At 41.7% G+C, this 27,685-nt stretch overlaps 1 protein-coding gene across 1 annotated transcript; it reads left to right on the top strand.

Annotated features, from left to right (window-relative positions):
- The first annotated feature begins 271 nt into the window (after positions 1-271).
- Positions 272-26,949, top strand: mc5ra (melanocortin 5a receptor). The gene is made up of 5 exons (XM_070966874.1): positions 272-377; positions 12,196-12,425; positions 14,704-14,810; positions 22,011-22,199; positions 24,835-26,949. The coding sequence occupies exons 2-5, from the start codon at positions 12,258-12,260 to the stop codon at positions 25,403-25,405; spliced, it is 1,035 nt and encodes a 344-aa protein (XP_070822975.1). The 5' UTR covers positions 272-377; positions 12,196-12,257; the 3' UTR covers positions 25,406-26,949.
- Positions 26,950-27,685: the final 736 nt, after the last annotated feature.

Below are 27,685 nucleotides of genomic sequence, written 5' to 3'. Positions count from 1 at the left end.
CTGCGAAGGAGACGACTAAAGATTGCTGGCAGTAACTGCATGTTGTGTCCGTGCTATGGGATCTGAAGGGGGAGTCCCTCTCTCCCCTCCCACTCCCTCCCACTCCCTCCCTCTCCCCCTCTCTCTCTCTCTCTGTCTCTCTCTCTCTCCCTCTCCCACCCTCTCCCACTCTGTTACCCTCCCTCCCTCCTCTCTCTCTCTCTCTCTCTCTCTCTCTCTCTCTCTCTCTCTCTCTCTCTCTCTCTCTCTCTCTCTCTCTCAGCACAGCATCTTAGTCTTACGATGCATAAATCCACCAGTCTGATGCTCCACAGAGGCACCATCCAGTTCAACTGAGCCATTTGTGGAACGGATTTGAGTCACTGCTCCTGTGAGAGGTGAGTCATTCTTCATCTCCCCACTCATGATGGATTCAGAAGACGTCTTTGCATTTTTACATTCATTTTTGTCAAACCTGTCACTTGTAAAATAGTTGGCATGTTGGACATCATCACACTTGATTATTATTTTTACCTTCTGAGGTGTCTCTGTGATATTTGTGTGTAAACTTCGTGTTCGTCTGTGCTACTAAGTACAGAGTTCAGAGTGAAATACATTATATTCAGGTTTACGTCTTGTAGCTGCATGATTTTGGATACTTTGTGATATTTGAATGAAATTTTCTCCTTTTTGTTGGAAGCATCTTTGTGAAGACAAATTATGAATACATACAATAAACCTAAAAATCATAATATAATTAGATGAATTTTTTTAGAAACTTATAAATCCCCAAAACACCTGTTTTGGATTATTGGCATCCACCTGCTCATCTTAAACTCCATATCCTCACCTACACTGAAATACTGAAATAGTTGGATAGTTTACATGAGGTTTAAACTGTTTTAATAGCTTTTGTCTTTAATGCACTCAAAGCTCTGCAGCATGTGTGGTCAAAATGAAAAACTGCAAGAGACTTGAACCTGGTATGTCATCCTCAAAGCAACTTTGTCACAAGCACAGTCCTGATGTCTGTCATGAGAAATCGTAATATGCATTGATTCTATTTGCGATGGCTATGATTTGTGGTGAAAATGTGTGGGATTGATTTCACTGTACAGATAGAGCCTCCCTATGAGCTGCCCTGCTACTTCAAACACAGAGAGGTGCACAGTCTCATGGCATCCTGCCAGATGTGCATTTGCTTCAGCTGAACACATCCAATGTATGGCGGAGACCTACTGTAAATTTGTCAACATAGAGCTGTCTGTTAGCTGCTGGTGGCAGTAAAAGCATATTTTATGTCAGCACTGTGTGTCACACTGTGGTACAAATGAGCAACACTCACTGAAAACTGAGAGACCACATTAGCATGAAGAAAACTTAATAGCTGCCACCTGCACTGTGCATGACATGCTCTGCTTGTTCTAATTGTTGCTGAAGTCATTGTTTGAAGAAAATATCATTTTGTCACAAAGTCACCACAGTCAGCCTCACTCAGTGTGAGACATTTTTTGAGAGAGAGATTTTTACTGACCTGAATCTGTGTCTTGATAAACACGTCTCCCGCTGGGGGAACAAAAACTCACCTCCACGTACATTTCTTTTCAGTGCTATTTTCTGGTTTGCATAATAACAAGCTCACGTCATCTTCTCTGCATGTTTCTCTCTGCAGAGGGAGAGATGTGTGGCGAGCCACTTTATTAAAGCTCGTGTAAACAGTGTCTGGATTTAACAGAGCACAGCAGAAAAAACACTGCGCAGCAATAAATGCATGTAGCACACAGAGAGACATCAGTTCTAAATCTGGGTCCCTAGCAATGACTGTTTGGTAACTCCCCCTGCATACGCTCCGGGTGTATTACATCATTTTGGCTAATTGTGACAATCAGTGAGCAGGGCAGCTTTATGGCAAGATGGGATTTTTGTTATTTTTGCATTAATGTGAGGAATACCCCAAAGGGTGAGCTTTTGGAAGTGGTTTTGGATGAGGTACTCATACATTTCCAGTTCAGACATGCTTTAGTTCAGATCCAGACTAACCCTTTAAACAACAAAGGCACACAATAACACAAACAATTTAACTGATCAAGGCAGCGGTAGAAGTCCTGTGTTCTGCTCGGTAAAATGACTGTTTTTGTCACAGGAGTCTAGTGGCTTTGAAGACAGTGATAGAATAGCTTCGGTTCCCTGTCTGAAAAGACTGTCTGACGGCAACCTAAAGTGGTGGAAATATTGTAAATATAGTGGAATTGATATTGATTTTTTATGGCGTGTCTGTTATTAGGTGGCTAAAATAAGTTTTGCTGGTGCTCCCACCCACAACAATACATTGCTCAGCTTCCGTTTCAGTGTGGGTGTACTGACTGCCATTTCCTGTAGGTAATACACTGACTATGGATAAGCACCTCAAACAATCCCACTTCAAAATCCCAAACTAATCTTTTAATTTGTCAGGTATTTATTTCACTGGATTAACCAGAAACAGACATTACCATGTGGTTTAACAATTGGGTTTCAAGAAAGTGTACTATATCACAATTGTGTCAATATCATGATATAAAGGTGCATAAATTGTATTTAATATAGTACACTCCTTGGCCCCAGTAGATGTACAGTGAAATTGTTGAAATTCGAACATTTTATCTATGTTATATATTTATGTATTTTTCCTATGTGATGTGATTGTCTTTATGCCGTGTAGCCTGTCTCAGTATTTAACAGCGTCACTCACATCAAGAGACTGACTGTGATAATGTTCATAATCTACACGTCATATACCTTCAAGCGTATAAATCAGTACACGTGCCAACCACCAACAGCTAATCAGCATTCGACTTGCTGTGACCACAAGCTAAGAAAGGCTAGATCATGACTTGATCTGAGAGAAAAAGAAAATGCTATTAACACCGTGTTTGTGATAGTGTAGTCATGGCAACTGTTGAAAAAGCGGTCATGACCATCGTGTTTTGCTATCATCCATGTCATTGTCATTGGAGTCAGTCATATCATGAGATCAGCTGCAGATTGAGAACTGATCTTTGCTCTGTGCTCAGTTATTTGTGGTGGATCAGCGATGAGAGGGAGAGGAGGCTCAGTGGCACCAGCTCATATATATACACACACACAGACACACACACAGACACACACACACACGCACACGCACACGCACACACACACACACACACACACACACACACACACACACACACACACACACACACACACATTATTAGCTGATATCAATTCTGGATCCTGCATAAAGTTCCATCAACAGCAAACCGGAGGCTCGTTGATGAAATGATTTAAATGAGCTGAAGCCCAAAGTAGCTACTGATGCTGTGACCTTACCTTTAGTTGTCCAGAGGGATCCGTAAAACTGCCTTAGTAAGACTGTATTGAGTTCAGTCTTCTTAACGGACTGAATATCTACATTTATATCTATGTCTGGAAGCAGTTCAAAGCCCATGTGGTTTGATAAAGATAAAGCACTTTCATAATATTGTTATATGATGAGAGGCAGTGCTCAGGATATGTAACAGTGGCTAACCAACAACACTCTGACAACTGCAGATCACACAGACAACTGTCAGATGATTTACTCTTTGTAGTTGTGTTTCACTGTGGTGGACCACATGCAAAGAGCGCAGGCTCACATGTTGCTGTTTCGATGTGATTAACATTTCCATGTGATTAGACTTAATTACATTTGTTGCACTATGCATAATTGATTTTGTCCATGAATGAATGAATAATGTAGAAAACATCTAAAGGTACACAAACTTCCACCTGAGGGAAACCTGTTCTCAATTGTTTTTATTTTCATTTCATGTCATGAATATTGAAATAACCTTCAAACCCCAAACCCTACTCTCTCTACTACTCTATCCCAAAATGCAAACCTTTCCATTCACAATCATATAAGGTCTGCATGTGTGGGTTGACAAATTGTTAACACAGGGGGCTCTATTTTCGATCCCGCTGCCGGGCGGCGCCGACTTTGGTATTTTCGTGCACTGCGCTGGCGGCGCAACTCCTCCCCCTTCTCATCTCAGTCCCACCCAGCGGCGCAACTTGGAAGGAGGGAGGGGAGAAGGCGTGGAGTGGGTTTGACACAGCCGAGTCAAATCTTCACCAATCACACCAGCTCCTCACCTCACCTTTAAAAACGCCGCTGGCAAGGCACATGGCAAGTTTCGAGGATGACTGAGCCCACGCAGGAAACTGTCTGATGCCCAAACTTCACCCAGGAGGAGACTGACGTCACTTATGTCTAAATATGAGGCCCTTAGATGGTAAATCCTCGGCCTCCTCCTCCTCATCCTCCTCAAAGCAATGAGGTACTTCACCTTGGTAGATAACGTTGCGGCGGGGACGAAAATAGAGCCCCAAGCTCTTATCCAATATCCAAATAAGTTTTATTTGGTCTCACATTTCCTTCAGAATCATTTAAATGGTACGGTTTTGAAGAGACAATCATTAGAATCATTAGCTGTCAGCAAAGAAGCTTGAAGATGTCTCTCTTGATGTTGTGATGAAGGCAGTGTGGGTTGTGCTTTCTGTTTTGTGACAATGGCACAAGATCCCTGTCAATAGTTGACCCCTTGAGACTGTCAAAAAGAAAAAAAACAAGTCAAAGACAGGAGGACAAACTAGAACGAATAGCCGTGGATGCAGGGGTGCCTATGTACAGGGTTCACACAGGGAGCGAATCACCAGAGCAGCAGAATTCACAGGGGAGATGTGATTATAGCACCTGAACACATACTCAGTCACACAATCACAAGAATTGTTCCTCAAAGGACTAGAAACTGTGAGTGAGGGCAGTGACTGCAAGAGTGCAGGGTGGTTAGGCACGTTATTCTGCACTGGTCATAAGAAAGAGCATAATTTCTACAGTACTTATATCTTCACATCACATGCTGCACGTGGCTCACATTTTCAAACAGCAGCACAAGTCAGGTCACAGCAGCACACACATATTTTAAACACAGCAGCAGAGCACAGGTGGCTGCTACCTGCACATGAATGGAACGTGTATATGTATATCCTGATGTGTTTTTGGTTTTTAAACAGATGAAAGCTCCTCCAGGCTTTCCCCCTTTTGTTAATGAGTCACTCTGAGCCAAGGGTGTTGACTCCTCAGGAAATCTAAAAATGCACGCTGATTGGTTTTCAAGTAGTGTGAGGCTTTCATTAAAACTGAAAGCCCTTTCTTCTGCAGCCTGATGCAACATTTAAGACAAAACAGAAAACACAATGTTGGTTTGTTAACGATTAAGGAAAAAAGACAACCTGGCAGGATCCTGCATTAAGTCATATGACAGTGAAATGTTACTGGAAGGGATAAAAAAAAAGCAGTCCATTTAAGAAAAAATGGTCCGCGTCTGTCTTCTTTTGAGTTGAGGTCAGTTTGTCATATTAGTACTTCAAAGAGAGGGCTTCATTGTGTCATTGTTTGCATACTGCTCCTGTACTTGTCATTTTTTTTATAGCATCTAAGCATGGATGAATTCTAAAATAAAGAACAACAAAGCCCCTCCATAGAAAAAAGGGGCTCTGACTAAGGGGCCATCTGACTTCTTAGACCCCTGAAATCAAGGGCCCCCTTCTATCACAGAGCTCCCCTCAGGCCTGTTTTGTGATACATGCATATAGAAATTCTCATCCAGTGCTGTTGCACCACTTTCTCCCTGCTGTGCTGTACGATAATTCATGGCTCTCTCTCAAGCTGACGGGGTGTCTTTGATATGATGTTTTGAAGAATATCTTGAAAGGTTTAAAAACGGAACTGAAAGAACATGCACTGATTTAAATCCCACTTGTTTCACGGGGGCCAAACAAGTCTGCTGTGCCTATTGGCCAAAACTTTGAACAAAATTTGATTTAATCCTTTTAATTAAAAAAGAAATTCAGGTTGTCCCTGAATCCACACAGAAGCAGCTGCTCTCTCTTTTTCAGAGCCTCTTTTGAACTTGGGCTTGATGTCACGCAGGTATGTAGCGCAATAGGAACCACAGCAAAATGTGTGTTTAATTTTCATTTCTTTTTCATTTCGACAGAAAGTATCAAATGATTGTTATGTCTGTGCTTGTTGTTTGAAATGTTAGATCTCAAGCACCATGCATGCAATTCCAACGCTGTGTGTGTGGGTTTGACAGATGGTCAATAATGTTCTCTCCTGCTATCATGCAGGATCCAATATGGGAAACATCTACAAGCAGGCACTATTTCAGTCATTGCAACTGGCTGGAGAGATCTTATTAACATTTCTGCATATTTGGAATGATTATCATGTGATACTGATATGAATAGATAATAAACTGATGTGAGAAAATGTAAACTGTTAATACTCTCTGAAAAGACTCACCATATAAAACAAACTGAACTGCTCCAGCCACTGGTATTTGAATGACATTGACACTTTAAGTTTAAATGTAATGAAACTGTAAATAGTTCCAGCATGAATAAAATTTTTGAGCCTCAGTAACTGCTTCTCGTGTTTGAACAGCTTAAGATAACTGCTGTGTCAATTAGTACTGGAAAATTAATTTTAATTATGTTGATATCATTCATATTTCCTGCAAGTGTTGTCTTCATAGTGAATACATGAGAGCAATAAATTGTCTTAACTACTCAAACATAATTGGCATGGCTTTTTCATCTGGCCCTGCAGCAGCAAGGTTATGGCAACTGTTAAACTCATAGTGTCAGTTTGTAATGGGATTTGGATAATGGCATTCTGAGACGAGACAGACTGCAGTCCACACAGGCATTATGTGGGCACGGTGGAGAATTAAGTCTATTGCTTAGCGTTGTTCAAATGCTTTTCTTGTGTCATCAGTGTGTTTGCGTGCCTCTTTATCCAGTCAGTGTCTTTACATTGTCTCAATCAGCATTTGGCAGCAGCTCTAATCCCGGTAACGCCTCATATACCACATGACTCTGTGGAATTTCTGAAAGAAGGTGAGAGCTTTATATTAGCTCTGTCCAAATGTATAAGCAATGCAAACAGTGTCATTTGGCATAACTGGAGGGTGCATTAACCAGGTCATGAGTTTAGATGAAAAACAGGGCAGGCACTTGTCTGCAGGGAAGACCTACAGTAAAGCTACTCTGTCAGGTCTCATCACGTCTCATCAGCTGAGGCAACGATCTGAACACTGAGATGTTTGTGTTGCATTGCTGTATGAGTGTCATGTCAGACCCTGCCTCTCTTCTCTTCCATAACCAAAGGGTTTGTTCAGAGCAAACTTCAACTCCCTTTCATTTTTTCTTCAGCTGAGACTAAATTTATCTCCCTGACATGTAGGTCATCCTTTGATGATTTTGACTATATGTATCATTGATGAATTTAAATCATTTTTATTTCCCCAGAAACTCCTCATTTTAACAACAGACCTCTGCTAACAAAACTCACCCAGCGTAATCCACTGCAACAGTCTGACTAATTTTAGGCTGAATGATTTGTATCTTCAGTTGAATGATCAATCAAAATCAACTTAAAATGGAGCATATGTCGCAGAAGCCGGCAAGAGGGGTAGTACATAGTAAATATGTAGCTACCACCAGCAATAGGTTATCTTAGTTCAGAATATAGAATAAAAGCAAGAGGAAATACCACGCCTGGTTCTTCGTAACAAAATAGTCTTGCTAGCGCCTCTCAAGCACAATAATTAACACATTACAAGACATTACAGTGTACATGGAAGGTTTTCAGGTTTTCCACATTTTGTCCAGACAATGTCCAGACTCAAAAAATTACTTAAAAAAAAAAAAGAAAGTACCACACACCACAATGTACCACAGTGACAAAGCAAAAACAGGTTTTTGGGGCGTTTTGTAAATCTATTAAAGGTGAACTGACTGAAATACATTTCTTCTTGGTTAATGCACGTTTGGCAGCAGTGACAGCTTCAAGTCTTCTTGGAAATGATCCTGCAAGCTTGGCACACCTTTGTTTTGGAGGTTTCTCCCATTCATCCCAGCGCAATCGCTGAAGCTCAGTCAGGTTGGACGGGAGCATCGCTGCAGTACTTTCAGAGTTTTCCCACAGCCACTCCTATGCCTTCTTGGTGCGATGCTTTGGTTCATTGTTGAAATATAAGCCTTTGCCCCCATCTGAGAGCCTGAGCACTGAAAAAGAAATCTGTTGGATTAACATGAAAAAAACATGCGTATTGGTCGTACATATTAAAATCATGTTTACTGAATAGGAATTATTCATGCTGAGTATACCACACTCTTACTTGTTAAACATGACTTTTCATGTCAACTTAAAGATCTTTTATTATGTTCAGTAAATTCATTTGCTGTCAGCTGAAGAAACATGGTTTCTTTATGTATTGCATACACAGTGTTTTCATGTTCAGTCAACCTGATGTGCTCAAGCTGAGTTATAAAGCTCTGACATGCTTTATTTGTCAGTTCTACATTTAGAATTTATGGAATCTCATTTCTCAAGTATTTTGTACATCATTATACATGGTCTTGCAATGTCTTTTGCATATACAATCAACAGTTCAAGGGCTCAAAGGTGCTTTGAATCCTGGAGGCTCGTATTAAAATGTGTTAAAAGCAGTCAGTAAAGCAGGACAATATCAGGAGAGCAAAGTTAACGTCGTCATTGACAACTTACTGCAGTGCTTTAAAGCAGACTCAAGACCAGGACTCAGTCAAAATAGCAACTGCAAATGCAATTATCTGAATTCTGCCTCACCATCTTGGCTTCGAGGATAGTCTAGTTTATACACTGTGGTCTCCTCAGTGGATCCCTGTATGAGAGCTTCATGAACTGTGACCTGTAGAATGCACATTCATAAAATAAAACACAATGACATCAAAAAAATATACACTATATTATACATATTCACTATGAATATATTAAAAATTGCTGCAATGAACAATCAACGTGGCCATGGTGCCATAATGCTCTGTGTTTCTTCCCCTCTTTACATGAACATCTTCAGCTACTTGCCAGGTCGAAACTTGTCACACAAACCTCCAAAACTGAGAAAAATAACCCACTTAATCAACTTAAAAAAATTAAGGCAACTTTTTGCACAAGATTATTATGTAGTTCACACAAGGCTGGTTACTCAATGTTTCTCGGTAAGAGATACTGTACATTTTCCAAGTTAAGTCAGCTTAATTTTTCCAAGTAAAATAAACTAAGTGTGTCCATGTAAAGTCATCTTAAAATCACTTGTGAAATTTAGTAATTTTTACTAGAAAAATCCTAGAAATTTTGCTTGAAATAAAAGTTATTTTACAGCCAAAATCAGGCTTACTTTGATTGAAAATGTACTTTTTACATACAAATAATGAAGTAGTTCATACAAATACCAGTTTTGCTTGATCTGCACAGTAATCTCATGCAAAAGTTGCCTTAATTTGAATTAAATCAAGAACAATATTTCTCAGTGAAATATAACAGCAATCAAGTATTACATTTTATGATACCTTTTGCATAAAGCTAACATTTTGGTCATGAAATAATTCAAATTAGCAGGACTCAGTATCTGCCCCACAGATTTTGAGCTTATTGTGTATGAGATAAAAAAATTCTTTCATGGAAAAGTCATTAAGTCAAAATTGAAAGGTTTATTGTCTGTATATCATGACAATCCACGAGAAGTGCTGGAGAAAAGCGGGGAGCCAGTATTTCACAACACCACTCGACAACTGGGAATAATTTGAGCAATACCCACAAGTCAAATGTTAGGAACAAATATTTGTTTAAAATATCTAAAAGCTGAAAAACATTTTGAAATATAATTTAACCTATGAATTAAAGGCAAAGGCTGGATATGGCTGGTAGGCACTGAAAAAAGACAGAACCACACATGAGGACAAATGAAGTAAACACTTCAAAAAGTGCGCAAATAATGACAGCAACTGGCAATCAACTGGAGATACTCACTAGGCACGGGCTCTGGAAACTCATGGGAAAGATCAGGATAATCCGGTGACAAACCAAGTTGAGCGTCTTCCTTATATACTGAGCCCCAATCAGGCTCATGCGCTCAGGTGCTGCTGGAGAGGTGGAGCCAGCTGGGTGGGGGAACAGACAGACACATAACACTAGGTAAAAAGGGAAACAGAGAACATTAGGAACAGACAGGTTAGTGGATCCCAACACTTGAGCCTTATAAAAAGGCTCTCAAACATAATTTTTATATGAAAATATGGTGCAACAGGACTGGATGATTAGACAACCAAGGATGAACATAATACTTGCAAATCACGTATGTAAGTCACATATTCAAGAAAAAATTGGATTCTCAAATTAAAGCACATCCCATTGAACTTCACCTCACCTGGTCAACACTGCTCATGATGGCTTGCGGCTAAGCTAACATTAACTTAGCGAATGCAAGCAAAGATACTCTCGGACTTTTTGACCGTCACGTTTTTAACTTGACGTTATTGTTGTCAGAGTGGAATCGCACAGAGACTCGTGCATACTTAGTTACATTGATACAACCTGGAGGCTAATAATACGAAGAAATAAACTGCTAAACACTCATTGTTGGAAACTAAAGGAGGAAGGGAGTTTATTGTAGCGCACACATGGTTTTATACATACAGTATGCGTCACATGTCCCTATCAACACATACGACTGGCCATCACCTACTCAAGATACGTTTTATAAAATAAAAGTTCCTCCTGTACAATTGAGGGCATATCTATTCCATGTTTGTTAACAGTTACTGTTTTAAAATACATTTTACCATGCAAAACCAGCAATTACTGACTAACGGAAACCCTGTTACATTAATTTATTAACTTACAGACCTTCAACAGTTAGCCATGCCAACGTAGTCTTAACAAAAAACCTACGTAACGTTAATGTAATTTTTGCGTTATAAGAATGCGAAAAGGGGAAATACTGTTACACACGTCTACTAGTTGGTAACTTTATTCTTACCTTAAAATATCCAGCAGGGTGGCGATGAACCCCTGGCTGCTACAATGGCACACTTCGCATTGATTTGCGTTGGGTGGCAGTTGAAGTCAAGTAAATATTACAGTAAAATGTTTGTTGTGTGAGTGGAAATGAGAAGATTGGCTGGAATTATGGAAACACGTCTTGGTAAGGGATAAATGCACAATGTCTTGTCTTTTAAACTACGCAGATTAAGTCCAGGACATAATTGTTCTTTGTAAAGAGAAAAATAAACATTTTATTGTTCATATCATAGGTTTAATTGTGTTACATGCTTAAAGGTCGTGTCCCTCTGGAAAGAAAAAATGACTCCATTCACAGCACGTTTTACACACATTTCATGAACCATTAATGTGAACAGATAAGGTTTTAAAGCTATTTGAGCGCTAATGCTAGTGTGTCTAGTGAATGGTAGCGAACATTTTCATCAACTAGCCCAAGTTGATTACTGGCAGATGAACTGGATAACAGCTTCGTAAAAACAATGTCTTAAGAGAGCATCTCAAACTGTGACTGATTTGATGCGTTTGAATTATCTTCACTGTGTACAAGAAATACTGAATTGAATGAGTCAATGAATTCTACAAGACTGACATTGTATTCCTCAATCCTGGCTAGTCTCCCATTCCCTGTCGTGGAAACACTTGTACAGCCTGATTCTGCTGACGGCATATTTGACTCTATGAGGTGATGCTAAGGTGAGGCCCTTTAGATTGCTCAGTTTGGTGGGGCAGTCAGATCTCAGAAGACTGTTGGTGGTTCCAAGTTCTCCTGTTTGAAAATGATGGTGGCTTGCCTGCTGTTGGGCATTTTCAGTGCTGCAGAAATGTTCATGCATCCTTTCCCAGATTTGTGCCTTCACACAATCCTGTCTCACAGGTCTGCGCATAATCCTGTTGACCTCATGGCTTATTTTTCACTCTGACACACAGCATCAATTGTCAGACCTTATATAGACTGATTATGTCCAATGAATTCAGTTAGGCACAGGTGGGCTCCATTCAAGCTGTAGAAGCATCTCAAGGACCACTGATAGAGGTAGAATGCACCAGAGCTCTATTACGAGAGTCATGAGAAAACATTATTTTTGATAAATGTACAAAACACTCCAAAAAGCTGTTTTTGTTTTGACCTTGCAGAGTACTGTGCATAGATTGATGAGAAAAACTAAATGTAATCCATTTTAAGATGAATTTGAAAAATAACAAAATGTGAAGGTTTTCACATAATGAACCTCATGTCTGACCTTGGCAGCCATTTTCTTTTGCAGCCTGCTGGAAAAATTATGCCCACAATAGAGCAGCAGTGATCTGGACCAAAGCCACAGCAGGGATGAATGCGTCTAATGGGTCCTCCTACCAAGAGGAGGTTATGCTCAGTAACTCCACCTGGGCTTACTCCTACAATCACCAAAACTACACCCTCTCAACACCACTGCTACCACACAAGACCAGCACTACCAAAACCGCAGCATGTGAGCAGGTCCACATCGCTGTAGAGGTATGTACAATATGGTACTGAACACCAAAATGCATACTAACTACCATTCTGTTTATAAATACTCTGTTGTGCTCTACTGCTCTCTGTCATGTTCTGCAGCATTCTATTCACTTCTCACTATTACTACACTATTCTACTTTAACTCTTACCATCATACTGTACTCCACTGGTTCCCAACCTTTTTTTGACGTGAGAGCGTATTCATTTTAATATGAATAATTGTACTAAAAGTCCCAAGGAGGTAAACACTCTCAGACAAAGGCTGGTGCACCCCAAAGATCGGTCACCTCATACTCAGAAGAACAATCTGGTGTGTGCAGTCCAGTGCAGTGAGGAATGCACAGACTTATATATTGGGGAAACAAAACAGCCACTGAGCAGACACATGGCACAACACAGAAGAGCTAACTCTTCAGGTCTAGACTCAGCTGTTTACCTGCATCTCAAGGAGGAAGCACACTCCTTTAAGGATAAAAATGTGCATATTCTGGACAGAGAAGACAGATGGTTTGAAAGAGGAGTGAGAGAAGCCATCCATGTCAAGGTTGAAAAACCGTCTCTGAACAGAGGGGGAGGTCTGAGACACCACCTATCTCCCACATACAGTGCTGTCCTTTCATCTCTTCCAAAGAGATTCAAATATTTTGCGTCTGTAATTAAACAACAAAGCCATTCACACATGGCTCAAGGAGCCTCCCAATGATAAGAATGGGACACTAACGAGGCAGATGACTGTCATTGACACCCAAGGGTTGCACCCTACCCCGCCCACAGTATGTGAGGACACGGGACTGTGTGTCAGGGACTGTCCTCTGCAGTGTGGGGGCCCCCCAGGGAACAGTGCTGGCACCGTTCCTCTTCACCCTCTACACAGCTGACTTTTCCCACCTGTCACCCACCTGCCACCTGCAGAAGTTCTCTGATGACTCTGCCATTGTCGGCCTCATCACAGATGGGGACGATAGGTCATACAGAGGACTCATTCAGGATTTTGTGGACTGGTGTCAGCAGAACCACCTGCTGATCAATGCGGATAAAACCAAGGAGCTGGTTGTGGACTTCCGTCGACGCCCGCACTCTCCCCATCACCAGTGAACATCCAGGGAAGGGACATTGAGATGGTCACATCTTATAAGTACCTGGGTGTTCATCTGAACAACGAAATGGACTGGACTCATAACACCACTGCACTTTATAAAAAGGACAGAGCAGACTCTACCTGCTCAGGAGGCTGAGGTCTTTTGGGGTGCGGGGGGCACTCCTGAAGACATTCTATGACTCTGTTGTGGCCTCTGCCTTGTTCTATGGTGTAGTCTGCTGGGGGAGCAGCATCACAGCAGCTGACAGGAAGAGGCTGGACAAACTCATCAAGAAGGCCAGCTCTGTCCTGGGATGCCCTCTGGAACAGGTGGAGGAGGTGGGGGAGAGAATGATGACAGCCAAGCTGTCCTCCATGACAGACAATGACTCCCACCCCCTCCAACACACACTCACTGCACTGAGGAGCTCCATCAGTGACAGGATGCTACATCTAAAGTGTGTGAAGGAGCGGTATCGCAGGTCTTTCCTTCCTGCAGCCGTCAGACTGTACAACAGGAACTGCTCCAAGTAATCAGTACAATAATATGTTTAGAATCTGTGCAATAACCTGTGCAATAATGCAATAATATGCAATAATCAGTGCATAACAATCTGTAAATACTATCTACAATTTCTTAGGATGACCTTATTCTTTTATCCCACTCTTGTATATATACTTGTTTTGAATTTGCATTGCACTTGTTCTAATACTATACACTTTATTGATGCTGCTGTATATTGGAATTTCCCCCCGTGGGACTAATAAAGGAATATTGACTATTGAATATTAATGGGGGATCGTTTGCCTCACAATAGAGTGATACCATCCTTGGTTTTGTGGGTTGGCCTCACTCAGAGGATAAATACTTGAACCTAGCACCATTTCATTGGACTAGAGCTGTCCTATCTAGTCTGGTGCGCATGAACTGATGAAGCCTGCTCGGATGAGAGGCGAAACGTCTTCCAAGACAAATTGACAATGTCCAGTTGCGAACGATTGAATGCCCTGAAGCTTACAATGACTTGGATGAATGAGAATATTCACAGCCGTATTTCTCAGAATAAGCAAAAACATTTGAAAGCAGATAAGAGAAAAAATGAACAAGTTTTATTGTTTGAATGGGAGCCATACTTTACCTGATTTTTGACCAACCTACTATTGCACTGCTCTGATTACACTGTATTCTACTGTTCTCAGGTCTTTCTGATCCTGGGTATCATCTCCCTGCTGGAGAACATCCTGGTCATCACAGCCATAGTAAAGAACAAGAACCTCCACTCACCCATGTACTTCTTCGTCTGCAGGTGAATAGTTGACACAACATAAGATGGAATAGAACAATGGAATAGACTGTAGGATTAGCAAAGTAGTTTACTCAACTCTAAGCATCATTCTTCACTGTTTATCCTCCCCGTTTATGCAACGCAGATTGGGACCCCAGGGCAAAAATGAGCTGTGAAACCCCTGTTTCTCCCAATCTTTATGCATTGTGTATGTAATATTGTAATTTGATTACCTACAAGCTAATTTAAGATTATGCACCATGTAAGAACAACATAAAGTGAAATAAAAAAGGCCTTAAAAGTAGATTCTAACTCGGGCCCATTTGCAGTATTGGTAATTATGACTTGTGAAAGTGTAATGTTTACTAGCAGCATGTTAACATTGTTATTGTCAGCATATTAGCATGCCGACAGAAGCATTTAGCGCAAAGCACTGCTGTGTCTAGGTACAGCCTCACAGAGCTGCTGTCATGGCTATCGACTTGCTAGTGAGCAAAATGTAAACACAATTGTGGGGGCTTTACTAACTGGTTGATTCTTGGACTAACCTGTGTTCATTTTTGAAAAGAATAGAGCGGCATGGATTGCTGAAAAAAAGAAAGAAAGAAGAAAGAAATAAAGAAAACGGAGGATTTTGGTTTCCTAAAAAATTGGGATCCTGATCTTGATAGGAAACCCGAGTTAGCAACAAATTTCAGTTGTGGAGGCTACACATTCTGAAGCAAAAAATCATATGTAAACATGTAAGGGAAATTCTCCCTGTTGATCATTAAGAGTTGCTAATTCTCTGAAGAGTCGGCTTGATGAATCAGGTCTCTTAAATACATGCAGCATGGAGGGAAGACATGCAGAGTGTTCTCTCCAGATCTCCACAATGTCCTTACTTTTATACTGTCCAGCAACAAAAGGACAACTGGTCGTCACATGCACCTGGTGTTGGTAAATCATTCCCCCAAAACAATGACCGTGTGAGGAGCACACTAATCCTTTTTTTAGGTTTTTATACTATACCATAAACTCCCCAGGCACAATGCATTTCACCCTAAATTGCCCCCGCATCCTGTTTCCCTCATCAAATGTCCTTTTGTCCTCACTGTCACTTTAGGGAGAAAGGGCCACAAAAACTTGTACAATTCATAGACTGATTCCTTGAATTAGTAAGTCATCTAATTCCTACAATGTATGTGTCAGAGTGTGTTGTTTTTGTGCATTATAAAGATTTGTGTTGGACCACGTTTAATTAACTTCCTTATTTTTCTGTTGTGAAAGTGTCAAGGTGATGCCTAAAGAGTTTGTTTTTATGTGTGTATGTGGAGCTTAAAAGCAACTCTTCATGCACATTTTGAACAACAGAAAACTTGAAAGAAAGCATCACTAATTATCTACACAGTGAGTGACAGGTCAACTTTGCATGGGGTGGCACCTCTTGAGCTTGAATCAACTTCTTCTTGGGCCCTGCTCAACCAAGCATGGAAATCTGATTTTTGATCCTCATTGATTTGACCTAGGTTTTGCTGCTGGATGCTGGATGTCTGTGATGACGCAACCCTCCCCATTTATCTGATCAAAGCACCAACCCTGTGATCAGATGTCCCCCTACAAAAATATCTCACAGTATGATACCAGAGGAGAAACATCCATGAAACTGATTGCATGAGCATAAAGGAAATGAATCAAGTGCCAGCGAGTTACAAAAGAGCATGATATTCTTTTCATTTCATAAGCTTGTGTACTGTTCAGAGTGAATTCATAGAATCAAGACCTTACTGCTCAGTTTTCACGATACCAAAAACTTGATTTTATTTGGATCTGAGCCTTGTGACATATTCCCCACTTCAGAAGCAAAGTAAACAAGTCTGTTGATGCCAGCAGCGTGTTCAGAGACAGAGCAGACATTCAGGTTGCAGTTTTGATATGGTTTTGAAAGACTGAAAGATCCCCTCACTACAGGCTGACAGACAGTGTAAGTGCTGTTGCATAAATCACGTGTTCATGATACACTGATAAAAAATTGATAAAAGTGAAGAATTTTCATGCAATAAATAAATTTGTAAATAAATAAATTTGATGTAAGGTTAAAATTGAGGTATTAAAATCTGTTGTGTAAGAGGTAAAATAATATAATTTACTAAAAATGCTGTAAGCACATATGCTTTAGTTCATTGTTTAAATTGTACGTTTCTTGTCCGGAACCAAGGTTCTTTTTTTGTGGTGCACCTACGGTCAAGTTCATTGTGGGACCGTATACAACGCAGGGCGAACGTCTCATGAGGCCTTGCCTGTTTTTTCGTTTAAGTTAAGTTAACGTCTGAAGTCTAAGCAGATGGTAAAGGGACGTTAAGGGACTTCAAGTCTCTCTTTACAACAAGCGGCCAACAAGGTATTTGTTTAATTTGTAAATGTTCTTTATTTCATGTCGGCACTGAGGGTCATTTTATGTTTACTTTTATTTTCATGTCATGGTGCCTTGTAACTCATTTAGATATTTTGCACTGTGTTTATTTACGAATATAGTTCTCATGGCTTAAGTGGCGTAAGTGTGATGGCATCAAGAAGAGGATGCAGCAGAGATGTGCCCAAGCAAGAAACGGCCGTTTCAAAGAACCGACCTGTGTCTGTGTTGTTGTGGAGAAAGCTACAGAGAGGGTTACTGTGTGCTGAAAGCATTCTTTTATCTGTATCATAAAGGGTGAGCTTGTAGGACCCAAAAGCAGAACAGTAGACAGATTAGTGCAAGCAGTTTATTAGTGACAGTACAAAATGTTGAGAAGTGCAAGTCAATGGAGCTTGAGTGATTTGGACTGGCATACGAAGGCAGAGAGAGTTTGGCTGTCTTACGACAGGAGATCCAGGTGGCTTGGAGGTTTCAAGGCAGAGGAGACAACACAGATGTGGGGTCAGGAGCACAGAGCATGGAGTAGATTAGCAAGAGCAAAAACAGGTGCAGAGACAAAGTACCACATTGGACAACTGATGATCTGGCGAAGACTTGAGTAAATGAGTAAAGTAGATGAGTGTGGTTTGAGTTCATGGAAGGTTGGATTGGTGGTCCAATGCAGCAGGGATCTGATGTTTGTTGGCATATGTTTTGTTCTGATCCACAAAGTAGAACTGCATGACTGCTCTTGCACTCGACAACAACAGCATAGGTGAGGTCATACTGATAGGACAGCAATCTCCCCCTCCTGTCTGGTTAACAGTGGTGGTTGGTATCCCAGTAATGCCGTGAATGGAAAGAGCCTCATGGAGTTATGAGCATATTCAATGAAGGGAAGCTGTGAATTCCAGAGAGGGATTAATGGACATAACAAAACAAACAGCAGCTTCGATTTCCTGATTAGCATACTCTGATTGACCATTAGACTAGGGATGGAAACGGGATGTGAGACTGGCAGTGACTTCTAAAGTTTGGCAAAATGCTTTCCAAACCTGTGAGATGAAGTGGGTCCCCCATGCAGAGACAATATCTGCAGGGATTCCATGCAGGCAGAACACTTGATCCTGGATCTGGATCTGGGTGGTCTCCAGGGCCGTGGGGAGTTTGGGAAGAGTCACAAAATGAAAAGCTTTAGTGGATCTATCACAGTCTGCCAGCTCCTTATTTGCTACTGTTGTCTCTCTCATCTGCTCACCTGTTCAGCCAGCACCCCCTTACTACTCAGCCATGCCCACCTGCCCAATTACCTGAGCATACACCTGAGACTCATCATTAATCTCCAGTACTCTCACCCATTGGGAGAGTGTTCTTTGCTCTCATGCAAGACTCATTTACAATTTGACTACCTTCTCTGTATCGACCATGCCTGCCTCTGACTCTGTCTGCTCTCCTTCCCCCTGGAGATTACCATAGCCTTCTGTACGTTTGTTGTCTTGCCCATCCTGGATCTGTTGCTGACTGTAACTGTCAATTGTTTGGCTTGCCAAAATATTTCCTGAAGCTGTTATTTTTTCTGGACAGAACACCAAGCCTGCCTCATCTAAGACTCTTAGAAACTTCCATGTTCAGGTAGTCCTGCAAATGGGTCCTAACCTTACCTGTTACAGAATCAAGTGAGTCAACACTGGTTAAAATTACCTGAGGAAAGTGGCAACCTGGTCATCAAGTCAAGGGCGATATGAGACCAGGAACGGCTAGGTACAGAGGCTGCAACAGAGTGGCAGGAGGAACAGTGTGAGGCTTTATTCTGAGCACACACCCAAACAGACTTGGACATATTCACTGATGTCTGAGTCCATTGTGCGCCACCAATAAGCTCTCTTAGAGCATACGGTTTGTGCCAGAGTGAGAGTTGAAGCGAGCAGTGTGGGCCTAATGCAACACTTGAGATTGGATTGCTTCAGGAACAAAGGTGCAGTTTGGAGGACCATTACCTTGGTCAGGTTTAGAGCACTGAGCCTCCTGGATTCAGTCTCTCAGGTAACAGCTCCGACCAGGCAGGATGGTCTCGGGACTGTCGGGAGAGTCTATGGAGACATACTGGTAAAAAAGCATGTCAGGCTTAAAATTGCAGGATCCCGGACAATAGCTAAGTGTAAAGTTAAACCTACCAAAAAACAATGCCCACTGTGAGTTGAGACGCTTTGCTGTCTGAATGTAAGAGAGATTTTTGTGATCTGATTTTTGGAGCCCTCCAGCCAATTTAACCACCAGCAGCTCCCTCTTCCCCATGTCATAGTTGATCTCAACGTAGGGCAGGCAGTGGGGGAAGGCGGGGCAAAAGTACCACATTGGATTATTTGATGAACCTTGGGTGTGCAGGTGGGCTGTCAGCAGGAAGGGAGCAGGTGAATTATGCCCAGTTCAGCTCAGGCACAGACAGACACACTGACAGGGAGAGAGAGAACACACACAAAACTCAAGGGAGGGGAAACAAGAGAAGCACAAAGAAACGGGCAGCAGGATAATGCCATTCCTGACAGATTGATGTAATGGGAAACTGCTAAATCTCCACTTACGTAGTTGTCGTTAACCAAGCTAGCAGCCTGGTTCTCTAGGTAGTGTATGACATCACTGGTTAGTCAGTCTATTACTTGGGTTCAGAGTAAAACTGTTAACATGTATTTGATGAAGCTGTACAAAAGTTCAATTAATCATATGTTGGCAAAGCAACAAGACTCAGATTTCCTGCCCAGCAGCCTATGCCCTGTCTGTATAGACTTTTCTTGTGTGGAGTGTAGTGGAGTAAGTATTCATATCTTTTACTTAAGTAAAAGTTCTAATACCACACTGTCAAAATACTGTCAAAAAAAAAAAACAAAAAAAAAAAACTGGAAAAGTGGAACCACAAATCACTAATCAACTGATGGTTTCCTCTCTACTTCTATAAACTGTTGGGTATTATAATTTATAGCAAACATCATATCTTAAAAGCTCTTTATATGTTTTGTGTCTAAAAATCTTCATTTAAAGTATCTAGTAACTAAAGCTGTCAGATAAATGTAGTGAAGTACAATATTTCCCTCTTAGATGTAGTGGAGTAGAAGTAGAAAGTAACACGAAAAGAAAAGACTCACATGCAGCACAAGTATCACAGATTTGTGGTTAAGTGCAGTCCTTGAGTAAATGTCAACAGTGAGCAGGGTAACTTGTTCGGCAATCGCAAATTAATCGCATAAATGTCACAGTTAACTCGCAATTAATCGTTATCTATTCTAAATGTCCCATTAATTATCATTTTAATACTGTTATCAACATGAAAAAGTGGATAGGCTTGCTTTTAAACACAATGTGTAGTGTTATATTTCACACTAACATTCTCACTTTGAGCAGTCATTAACATTTGAAGCAAAATCTCACATAATTTAACACTGTCAATAAACGGATGACAAAAAAATAAATACTTGGTTACAAAAAAGCCCCTTCAACAGCCCTTTCTAAGGGATCAAAACAGGGTGATACAAGATAAAGTTACAAAGTGCACATCATTGTAGACTCGGACTCAGGCTATAGTGCAGTTAAACCATGGCTTAAACTTTCCTTTCTTAAGTTTCCTTTGAACATACAAGCAGTCAGACTATAATGCTCTTCTGTTTATTCACCAGAGGCTTATCAACCCAGCCTCTTATTTCCATACAGAAAGAATGAACATTACTTGGCTATGGCTGCAGTAAGCTTGTTCTTAGTTACGATATCCATATGATTCTGTCGCAAGCCATCCATTGTCGCCAGGTTTTGACAAGGAGGCGGCGGAGAATTCACATTAGCTGTGTGTTTGGCCATCAAGTGGTATTTCAGACTGGATGTGCTACGGTGATAATTCAGTTCACACCGACAATACACACAGATGACTTTGGTCTTGTCAGTCGACCCATCTGTCAACTTTTTGAAACATGTTTCGCGCTTGACATCCACACAAACCGGTAGCCTACTCTTTCACAGCGCTATCTATATATATATATATATATATATATATATATATATATATATCACAAAACTTTGTGGCAATTAGGGCAAACTTCACTTGCCTGCTGAGAAGGGAAAATGATGGAGTGGCATGTCAGGAAGTTCACCAGCTGTGGGTACAAGATCTGGAAGACCATTATTGTGGCCAATAATATATCTTTTGTATGTCTTTTGCCTCCAGGATTACAGACACAAAATAACACATAAAGACTCATGTCTTGACATTTCTGTCAAGGGTGAAACAATACCTGGGACTCAATTCTGCCTGCTGGTTTCTCAAAAAGAGAATAATAATGGTCGTAGATTGCCTAATGGACCTTAAGTAGTCAAATGGGTGTGGGTCAAAACCAAAGTAAAAAGTCCAATGTGGTAAACTGAATCAAAACAAAGGGAGCAGTAGTCCATAAATTGAGAAAAACAATAAAGTCCGGCTAAAACAAAGCAAAAGTCGAATGTGGCATAGAAAATCCAAAACAAAGGGAGTCCAAGAATGAGGGAACAAGTACAAATTCACAGAATCACTGGGGAAACACTCTCAATGACAGAAACACTTGATACAAAAGGTACAAAGATGAACTGACAAAGGCTTAGGGAAGCACACAGACTTAAATGCACTGAGAGGAAGATTAATGAGGCACAGGTGACACATATCAAGCAATCACAAGGGCAGGAAAACACAGGAAGTAACAAAAAAGCTGACAGGAGGAAAACTTTCAACATAAAACAGGAAATTACAAACAAACAAATCAGATCATGACACATGTACAGATTTGTGAATTTATGATCAAAGCTTAACCTAACTTGTTTGGTTGTTGCAGTCTAGCAGTAGCGGACATGCTGGTGAGTGTGTCCAACGCCTGGGAGACCATCATCATTTACCTCCTCAACAACAGACAGCTGGTGGTGGAGGACCACTTCATCAGGCAGATGGACAATGTGTTTGACTCCATGATCTGCATCTCTGTTGTTGCGTCAATGTGTAGCCTGCTGGCCATCGCTGTGGACAGGTAATTATGGAGGGAGGTGTGTATGAACTGATACAAGCACTTTCGTCTGTTAGGAATCCATTTTAGTATACAAATGCACACTTTTGTGCCTGTTACTTATTATTCCTCCAGGAGAAGCTAATTTAAAGCTTTTAAATAAAACTGACTTTTTAAGTAAATGCACTCCCAGTTCTTAGTGTGCATAAAAACATAACTGTTTTGTTCTGAAACAAGGTAGAAGGTCACTTTTTTTCAGCTAATGAAAATGTTGCATCTTAACAATAACTCACATAAGGTTGTCTAACAACAGAAGCGTCATGTAATTAGTTAGCAGCATGCTGGTGCCCGCAATAACATTTTTTCAGGTCTCCTAATATTGGGCTAGAACAGAATTCTTATATAATAATCATTTATTAAGAAAGGTCCTGGAAAGGACAGTGTAATTTGGTTTGAAGTACCAGGAAAGGGAAGGCAATGTTTAGTAATGTTCTTTCAGTTAATTCCCCCACATCCAATAGTCAATGAAAGGCAGAGATCCAGGAAGTGCTGGACAAAACACTGAGTCAGATACTGAAAGAAGAGGTATTTACTGGAGAACAGAAGATCAGCTGAAGTCAAAGGCAGGCAGAGAATGCCATGTCCTCTTCATCTTCAGCTGGATGGGTGGAGGGGGTCTGGAGAAGGGATGGGATCCATCCTCATCAGAGTCAGACCCATCTTCTGGGACACCAGGCAGCAGAGGGTCATCTCCTGGTTCATACGTACTGTCTGGCCATTGGACTGGGGGTGGAATCTGGAAGACAGGCTGGAAGTAGGCCCCAAGCAGACTGTAGAACTCTCTCCAGAAGACAGATGTAAACTGGGGGCCTCGATCAGACACCGCATTGACTGGCAGACCATAGAGGCGGGAGACATGGAGCAGTTTGGCGGTTTCTTTGACCAAGGGCAGCTTGGTCAGTGGTGAGCCATCTTACTGAACTGGTCCACCACAGTCAAGATAGTTGTGTTCCCTTAAGACAGTTGAAGGTCATAGACAAAGTCCAGGGAAATGTGAGACCATAGGCGATGAGGAACTGGGAGGGGCTGTAGGAACCCAACAGGGGCGTGTTGACACGGCTTGTGCCAGTGGCACACAGGGCAGGCATTGATGAGGTGATCAGTCCAAACTTGGAAGGTGTCTTAGTTCTCTCCAGCCAGTGCCACCACTCCCCCAGGGCCATTATGACCACCAGTAGCTCTCAGTTGCTGATGTCATAGTTCTTCTCAGCTGAGGACAGTCATTGTGAGAAGAAGAGGCAGGGGTGGAGCTTCTGATCTGTTGCTAAGCATGGGCGGCTCCTAGTCCTACTACATCAGATGCGTCCACCTCCACAATGAACTGGTGGTCAAGGTCGGGCAGCTGGAGGATGGAAGCAGAGAGGAGTTGAGAGTCTGGAAAGCCTCCTCCACCACCATGGGCAACTGAAAAGCCACTTTGGAGGACGTGAGAGAAGGATGTAAGGAGATCAGTTATGCATCTGTAGTTCACAAACCCCAGGAACCACTGCAGAGGCCAGTTGGTGTCAGCATCACGCCAGGGAGTGATGGCAGAAATATTGGCGGGCTCCTTTCAGATGATGTCCTCTGCCACGATGTACCCCAGCGAGGAGATGGAAGGGGCATAGAACTCACACTTCTCAGCCTTGAAAAAGAGTGAGTTCTCCAGGAGATGTTGCAGGGTGGTCTGGATGTGATGGACATGTTCCTCATGAGAGAGGCAGAAAATGAGGATGTTGTCCAAATATATGAATGCAATGTGGTTTAACATATCTCTGAGTACATCATTAACCAGGGCCTGGAACACAGCTGGGGCATTACTAAGTCCAAATGGCATCACCAGGTATTCATAGTGGCCTGTGGGAGTGTTGAAGGCTCAGACTACTAACCAGGTGAAAGGCATTGCGAAGGTCTGGCTTTGTGAAGATGGCGGCTCCCTGGAGAAGCTCTAATGTGGAGGAGATAAGGGGAAGTGGGTAGCGGTTCTTGATGGCGATGTCATTGAGACCTCAGTAGTTGAGTCAAGGCCTCAGAGTCCCTAACCTAACCCTACACAAGGTGTATGAACTAATAAATGAAAATTTACCTGGGTTTAAATGGATCTTATTCAATGTTTCCAGTCTTTAATATTTTAGAAATTCTTTTACAGGAATTAGTCAGGAAATCACAGTGTAACTGTGTAACTATCAAATTATTTCCTGTTTCTTCCTGGCAGTCCATACGCGTCAAGTTTCTTTTACTCCTCATTAAGAGAACTATTCAGCTTGTGGAAACTGTTGTCAAATGTCCTCTGTGACTCTGAAAGAGCTTTGTCATCTGAGAAGATAACCTGATGATGACTTATTCTGAAAAACCAGGTGTTTACCAGGACATAATGATATGAGAGATGCTGTTATGTTATGAAAATGTAGGATCCACTGTTTAGAGTTTGCCCCATACTACCAAGTAAAATTCAGATTATCTTGACCTCTGCTGCTTCAATTCCAACCATTCCACTTTTTTTTCTCAAAGGTCTGTGGCATCATTTGGTTGTGCAAATTTTCAGTTGCTAGTAAAGGTTGCTAGAAAATCATACATTACTTCAGTTACTTCAGAAATCAACATTTGTTATTATCTACAGGTATGTCACTATCTTCTATGCACTGAGGTATCACAACATCATGACAGTGAGGAGAGCTGGCTGCATCATTGGAGGAATCTGGACATTCTGTACAGGCTGTGGCATCGTCTTCATCATCTACTCAGACACCACCCCTGTCATCATCTGCCTGGTCTCCATGTTTTTTGCCATGCTGCTCATTATGGCCTCCCTTTACAGCCACATGTTCATGCTGGCACGTTCGCACGTCAAGCGCATTGCCGCCCTACCTGGCTACAACTCCATTCACCAGCGGGCCAGCATGAAGGGGGCTATCACACTGACCATCCTGCTTGGGATCTTCATCGTCTGCTGGGCTCCCTTCTTCCTCCACCTGATCCTGATGATCTCCTGTCCACGGAACCTCTACTGCGTATGCTTCATGTCCCACTTCAACATGTACCTCATCCTCATCATGTGCAACTCTGTGATTGACCCACTGATCTATGCCTTCAGGAGTCAGGAGATGAGGAAGACTTTTAAAGAGATCATCTGTTGTTACAGCCTGAGAAACGCCTGCACCAACATCTGTGCTCTAACGGGTAAGTGTTGAGAGAGACAGACCAATGACAGGAAGGGTAGGATGAACTGACTGGAGCTGACACTGGAGCATAACCATGATATTTTATCAAAATACACTGTTTGACAACTGGTTCATTGCACTTCTCAGCCACACAGAACATAATCAAGCACATTCTCATCTTATGTCCAGTATGAACTGGAAAGAGGGCACTCAGTATGTAGGAAGTTTCAACTGTTATCTCATAATATATCTCCCATGTAAAAGTGGCTAATTTATTAGGTACACTCTGAACACACAGGGAGGACCATTTGAAATCATGATTGGTCTGAAAGTGCATCATACTATTTTCATTCTGGCTGGCATATTTTTTATCTTTCTGCTTTGACACTTCTTTGAATCAGTGAGCTGTTATCCCTTGTCTGACAAGATTTTTCTTTTTCACATTAGTACACCTTTAATGCTGCTAAGGACATGTATATATTTGCTTTTAACTAGTGCACACATTAGTGTGCACATGATGGGTACTCTATATACCTAGTGCTGTTTGGAGCAGTGGTTGTGGTCCTCCCTACAAAGTCAACAACAATAACTGGGCAATGTTTTGAAGGGCGCCCAATGGGTCTCTTCTTTTGTGTACTGTGGACATTAAAGGGGAACTCCACTGATTTTACACATTAAAGTCTGTTTACAGGTGTTGGGGAGCACTACTAAGTATGTGATATGATTATGTGATGAAAACTGTATAAAGCCTTTTGTGGCCCCAAAGGTCTGATAAATTGCATTAAGTGATGTCACTTGAGTTAGTGTCAGCTGGGTGTGTGGAATTACAAAGCCGTGATCTTACCAATTCAATTCAATTCAATTCAATTTTATTTGTATAGCACCAAATCACAACAGAAGTTGTCTCAGGACACTTTCCATATAGAGCTGGTACAGACCAAGCTCTTTTATCTACAAAGAAACCAACAATTCCCCCATGAGCAAGCACTTGGCGACAGTGGCGAGGAAAAACTTCCTTTTAACAGGCAGAAACCTCGAGCAGAACCAGACTCTGGGTGGGCGGCCATCTGCCTCGACCGGTTGGGTGAGAGAGGAAGAGCAAGAGAGGGAGAGTGAGACAGACAGACAGACAGACAGACAGACAGACAGACAGACAGACAGACAGACAGACAGACAGACAGACAGTCAGAGAGAGAGAGAGAGAGAGAGACAGAGACAGAGACAGAGAGACAGACATGCAGTCACAGTAACAGTGACAGTGGATGTAATAATAGCAGTAGCAGTTGCAGTGGATGTCAGGCAGGGCCAAGGCAGGAGACGCAGCTGAAATCCACAATCCAGATTCAGCCACTGTCCATGGGAACCTGCAAGATGACAAAGCACAGAGACTCCGGGGAAGGAGCTAAGTTAGTAACACGCCGTGGTAGGACATGATAGCGTGCAGATGGAGAGGGACAGAAGGACAGAGGAGCTCGGTGTATCTTTGGATGTCCCCCGACAGTCTAATCCTATAGCAGCATAACTAGGGGCTGGTCCAAGACAAGCCTGAGCCAGCCCTAACTATAAGCTTTATCAAAAAGGAAAGTTTTAAGCCTACTCTTAAATGTAGAGACAGTGTCTGCCTCCCGGACAAAGACTGGAAGATGGTTCCACAGGAGAGGAGCTTGATAGCTAAATGCTCTGACTCCTGTTCTGCTTTTTGAGACTTTAGGAACCATAAGTAGACCTGCATTCTGGGAACGCAGTGTTCGAGTAGGGCAATAAGGTACTATGAGCTCTTTAAGATAAGAAGGTGCCTGGCCTTTTATGGCTTTGTAAGTAAGGAGGAGAATTTTAAACTCTATTCTAAACTTTACAGGGAGCCAGTGCAAAGTGGCGAGTATTGGAGAAATATGATCTCGCTTCCTGGTTTTTGTCAGAACACGTGCTGCAGCGTTCTGGAGCAACTGGAGAATATTCAGCAACGAATTTGGGCAGCCTGATAGTAAAGAATTGCAATAATCCAGCCTGGAAGTTACGAATGCATGGACTAGTTTTTCTGCATCATTTTGAGACAAAATATGCCTGATTTTTGCGATATTACGTAGGTGAAAAAAGGCAGTCCTTGAAATTTGTTTTACATGGGAGTGAAAGGACATGTCTTGGTCAAAGATGACTCCCAGATTCTTTACAGTGGTGCTGGAGGCCAGTGCAATGCCATCCATAGCTGCTATGTCATCAGAAAGTGACTTTCTAAGATGTTTAGGGCCTACTACTATAACTTCAGTTTTGTCCGAGTTTAGCATCAGAAAATTGCAGGTCATCCAGGTC

This window comes from Chaetodon trifascialis, chromosome 7 (assembly GCF_039877785.1).
Source record: "Chaetodon trifascialis isolate fChaTrf1 chromosome 7, fChaTrf1.hap1, whole genome shotgun sequence".
NCBI lineage: Eukaryota > Metazoa > Chordata > Actinopteri > Chaetodontiformes > Chaetodontidae > Chaetodon > Chaetodon trifascialis.
The sequence above is the reverse complement of the archived record's forward strand: the minus strand, read 5'-3'. Positions and strand labels throughout refer to the sequence as shown.

Bases quoted from the DNA above. Each gene is read 5' to 3' on its own strand.
- mc5ra (XM_070966874.1), top strand. From the start codon at position 12,258: ATGAATGCGTCTAATGGGTCCTCCTACCAAGAGGAGGTTATGCTCAGT. The intron at 12,426-14,703 runs GTATGTACAATA...TACTGTTCTCAG, and splicing joins AGGTCCACATCGCTGTAGAG to GTCTTTCTGATCCTGGGTAT. The intron at 14,811-22,010 runs GTGAATAGTTGA...TGGTTGTTGCAG, and splicing joins ATGTACTTCTTCGTCTGCAG to TCTAGCAGTAGCGGACATGC.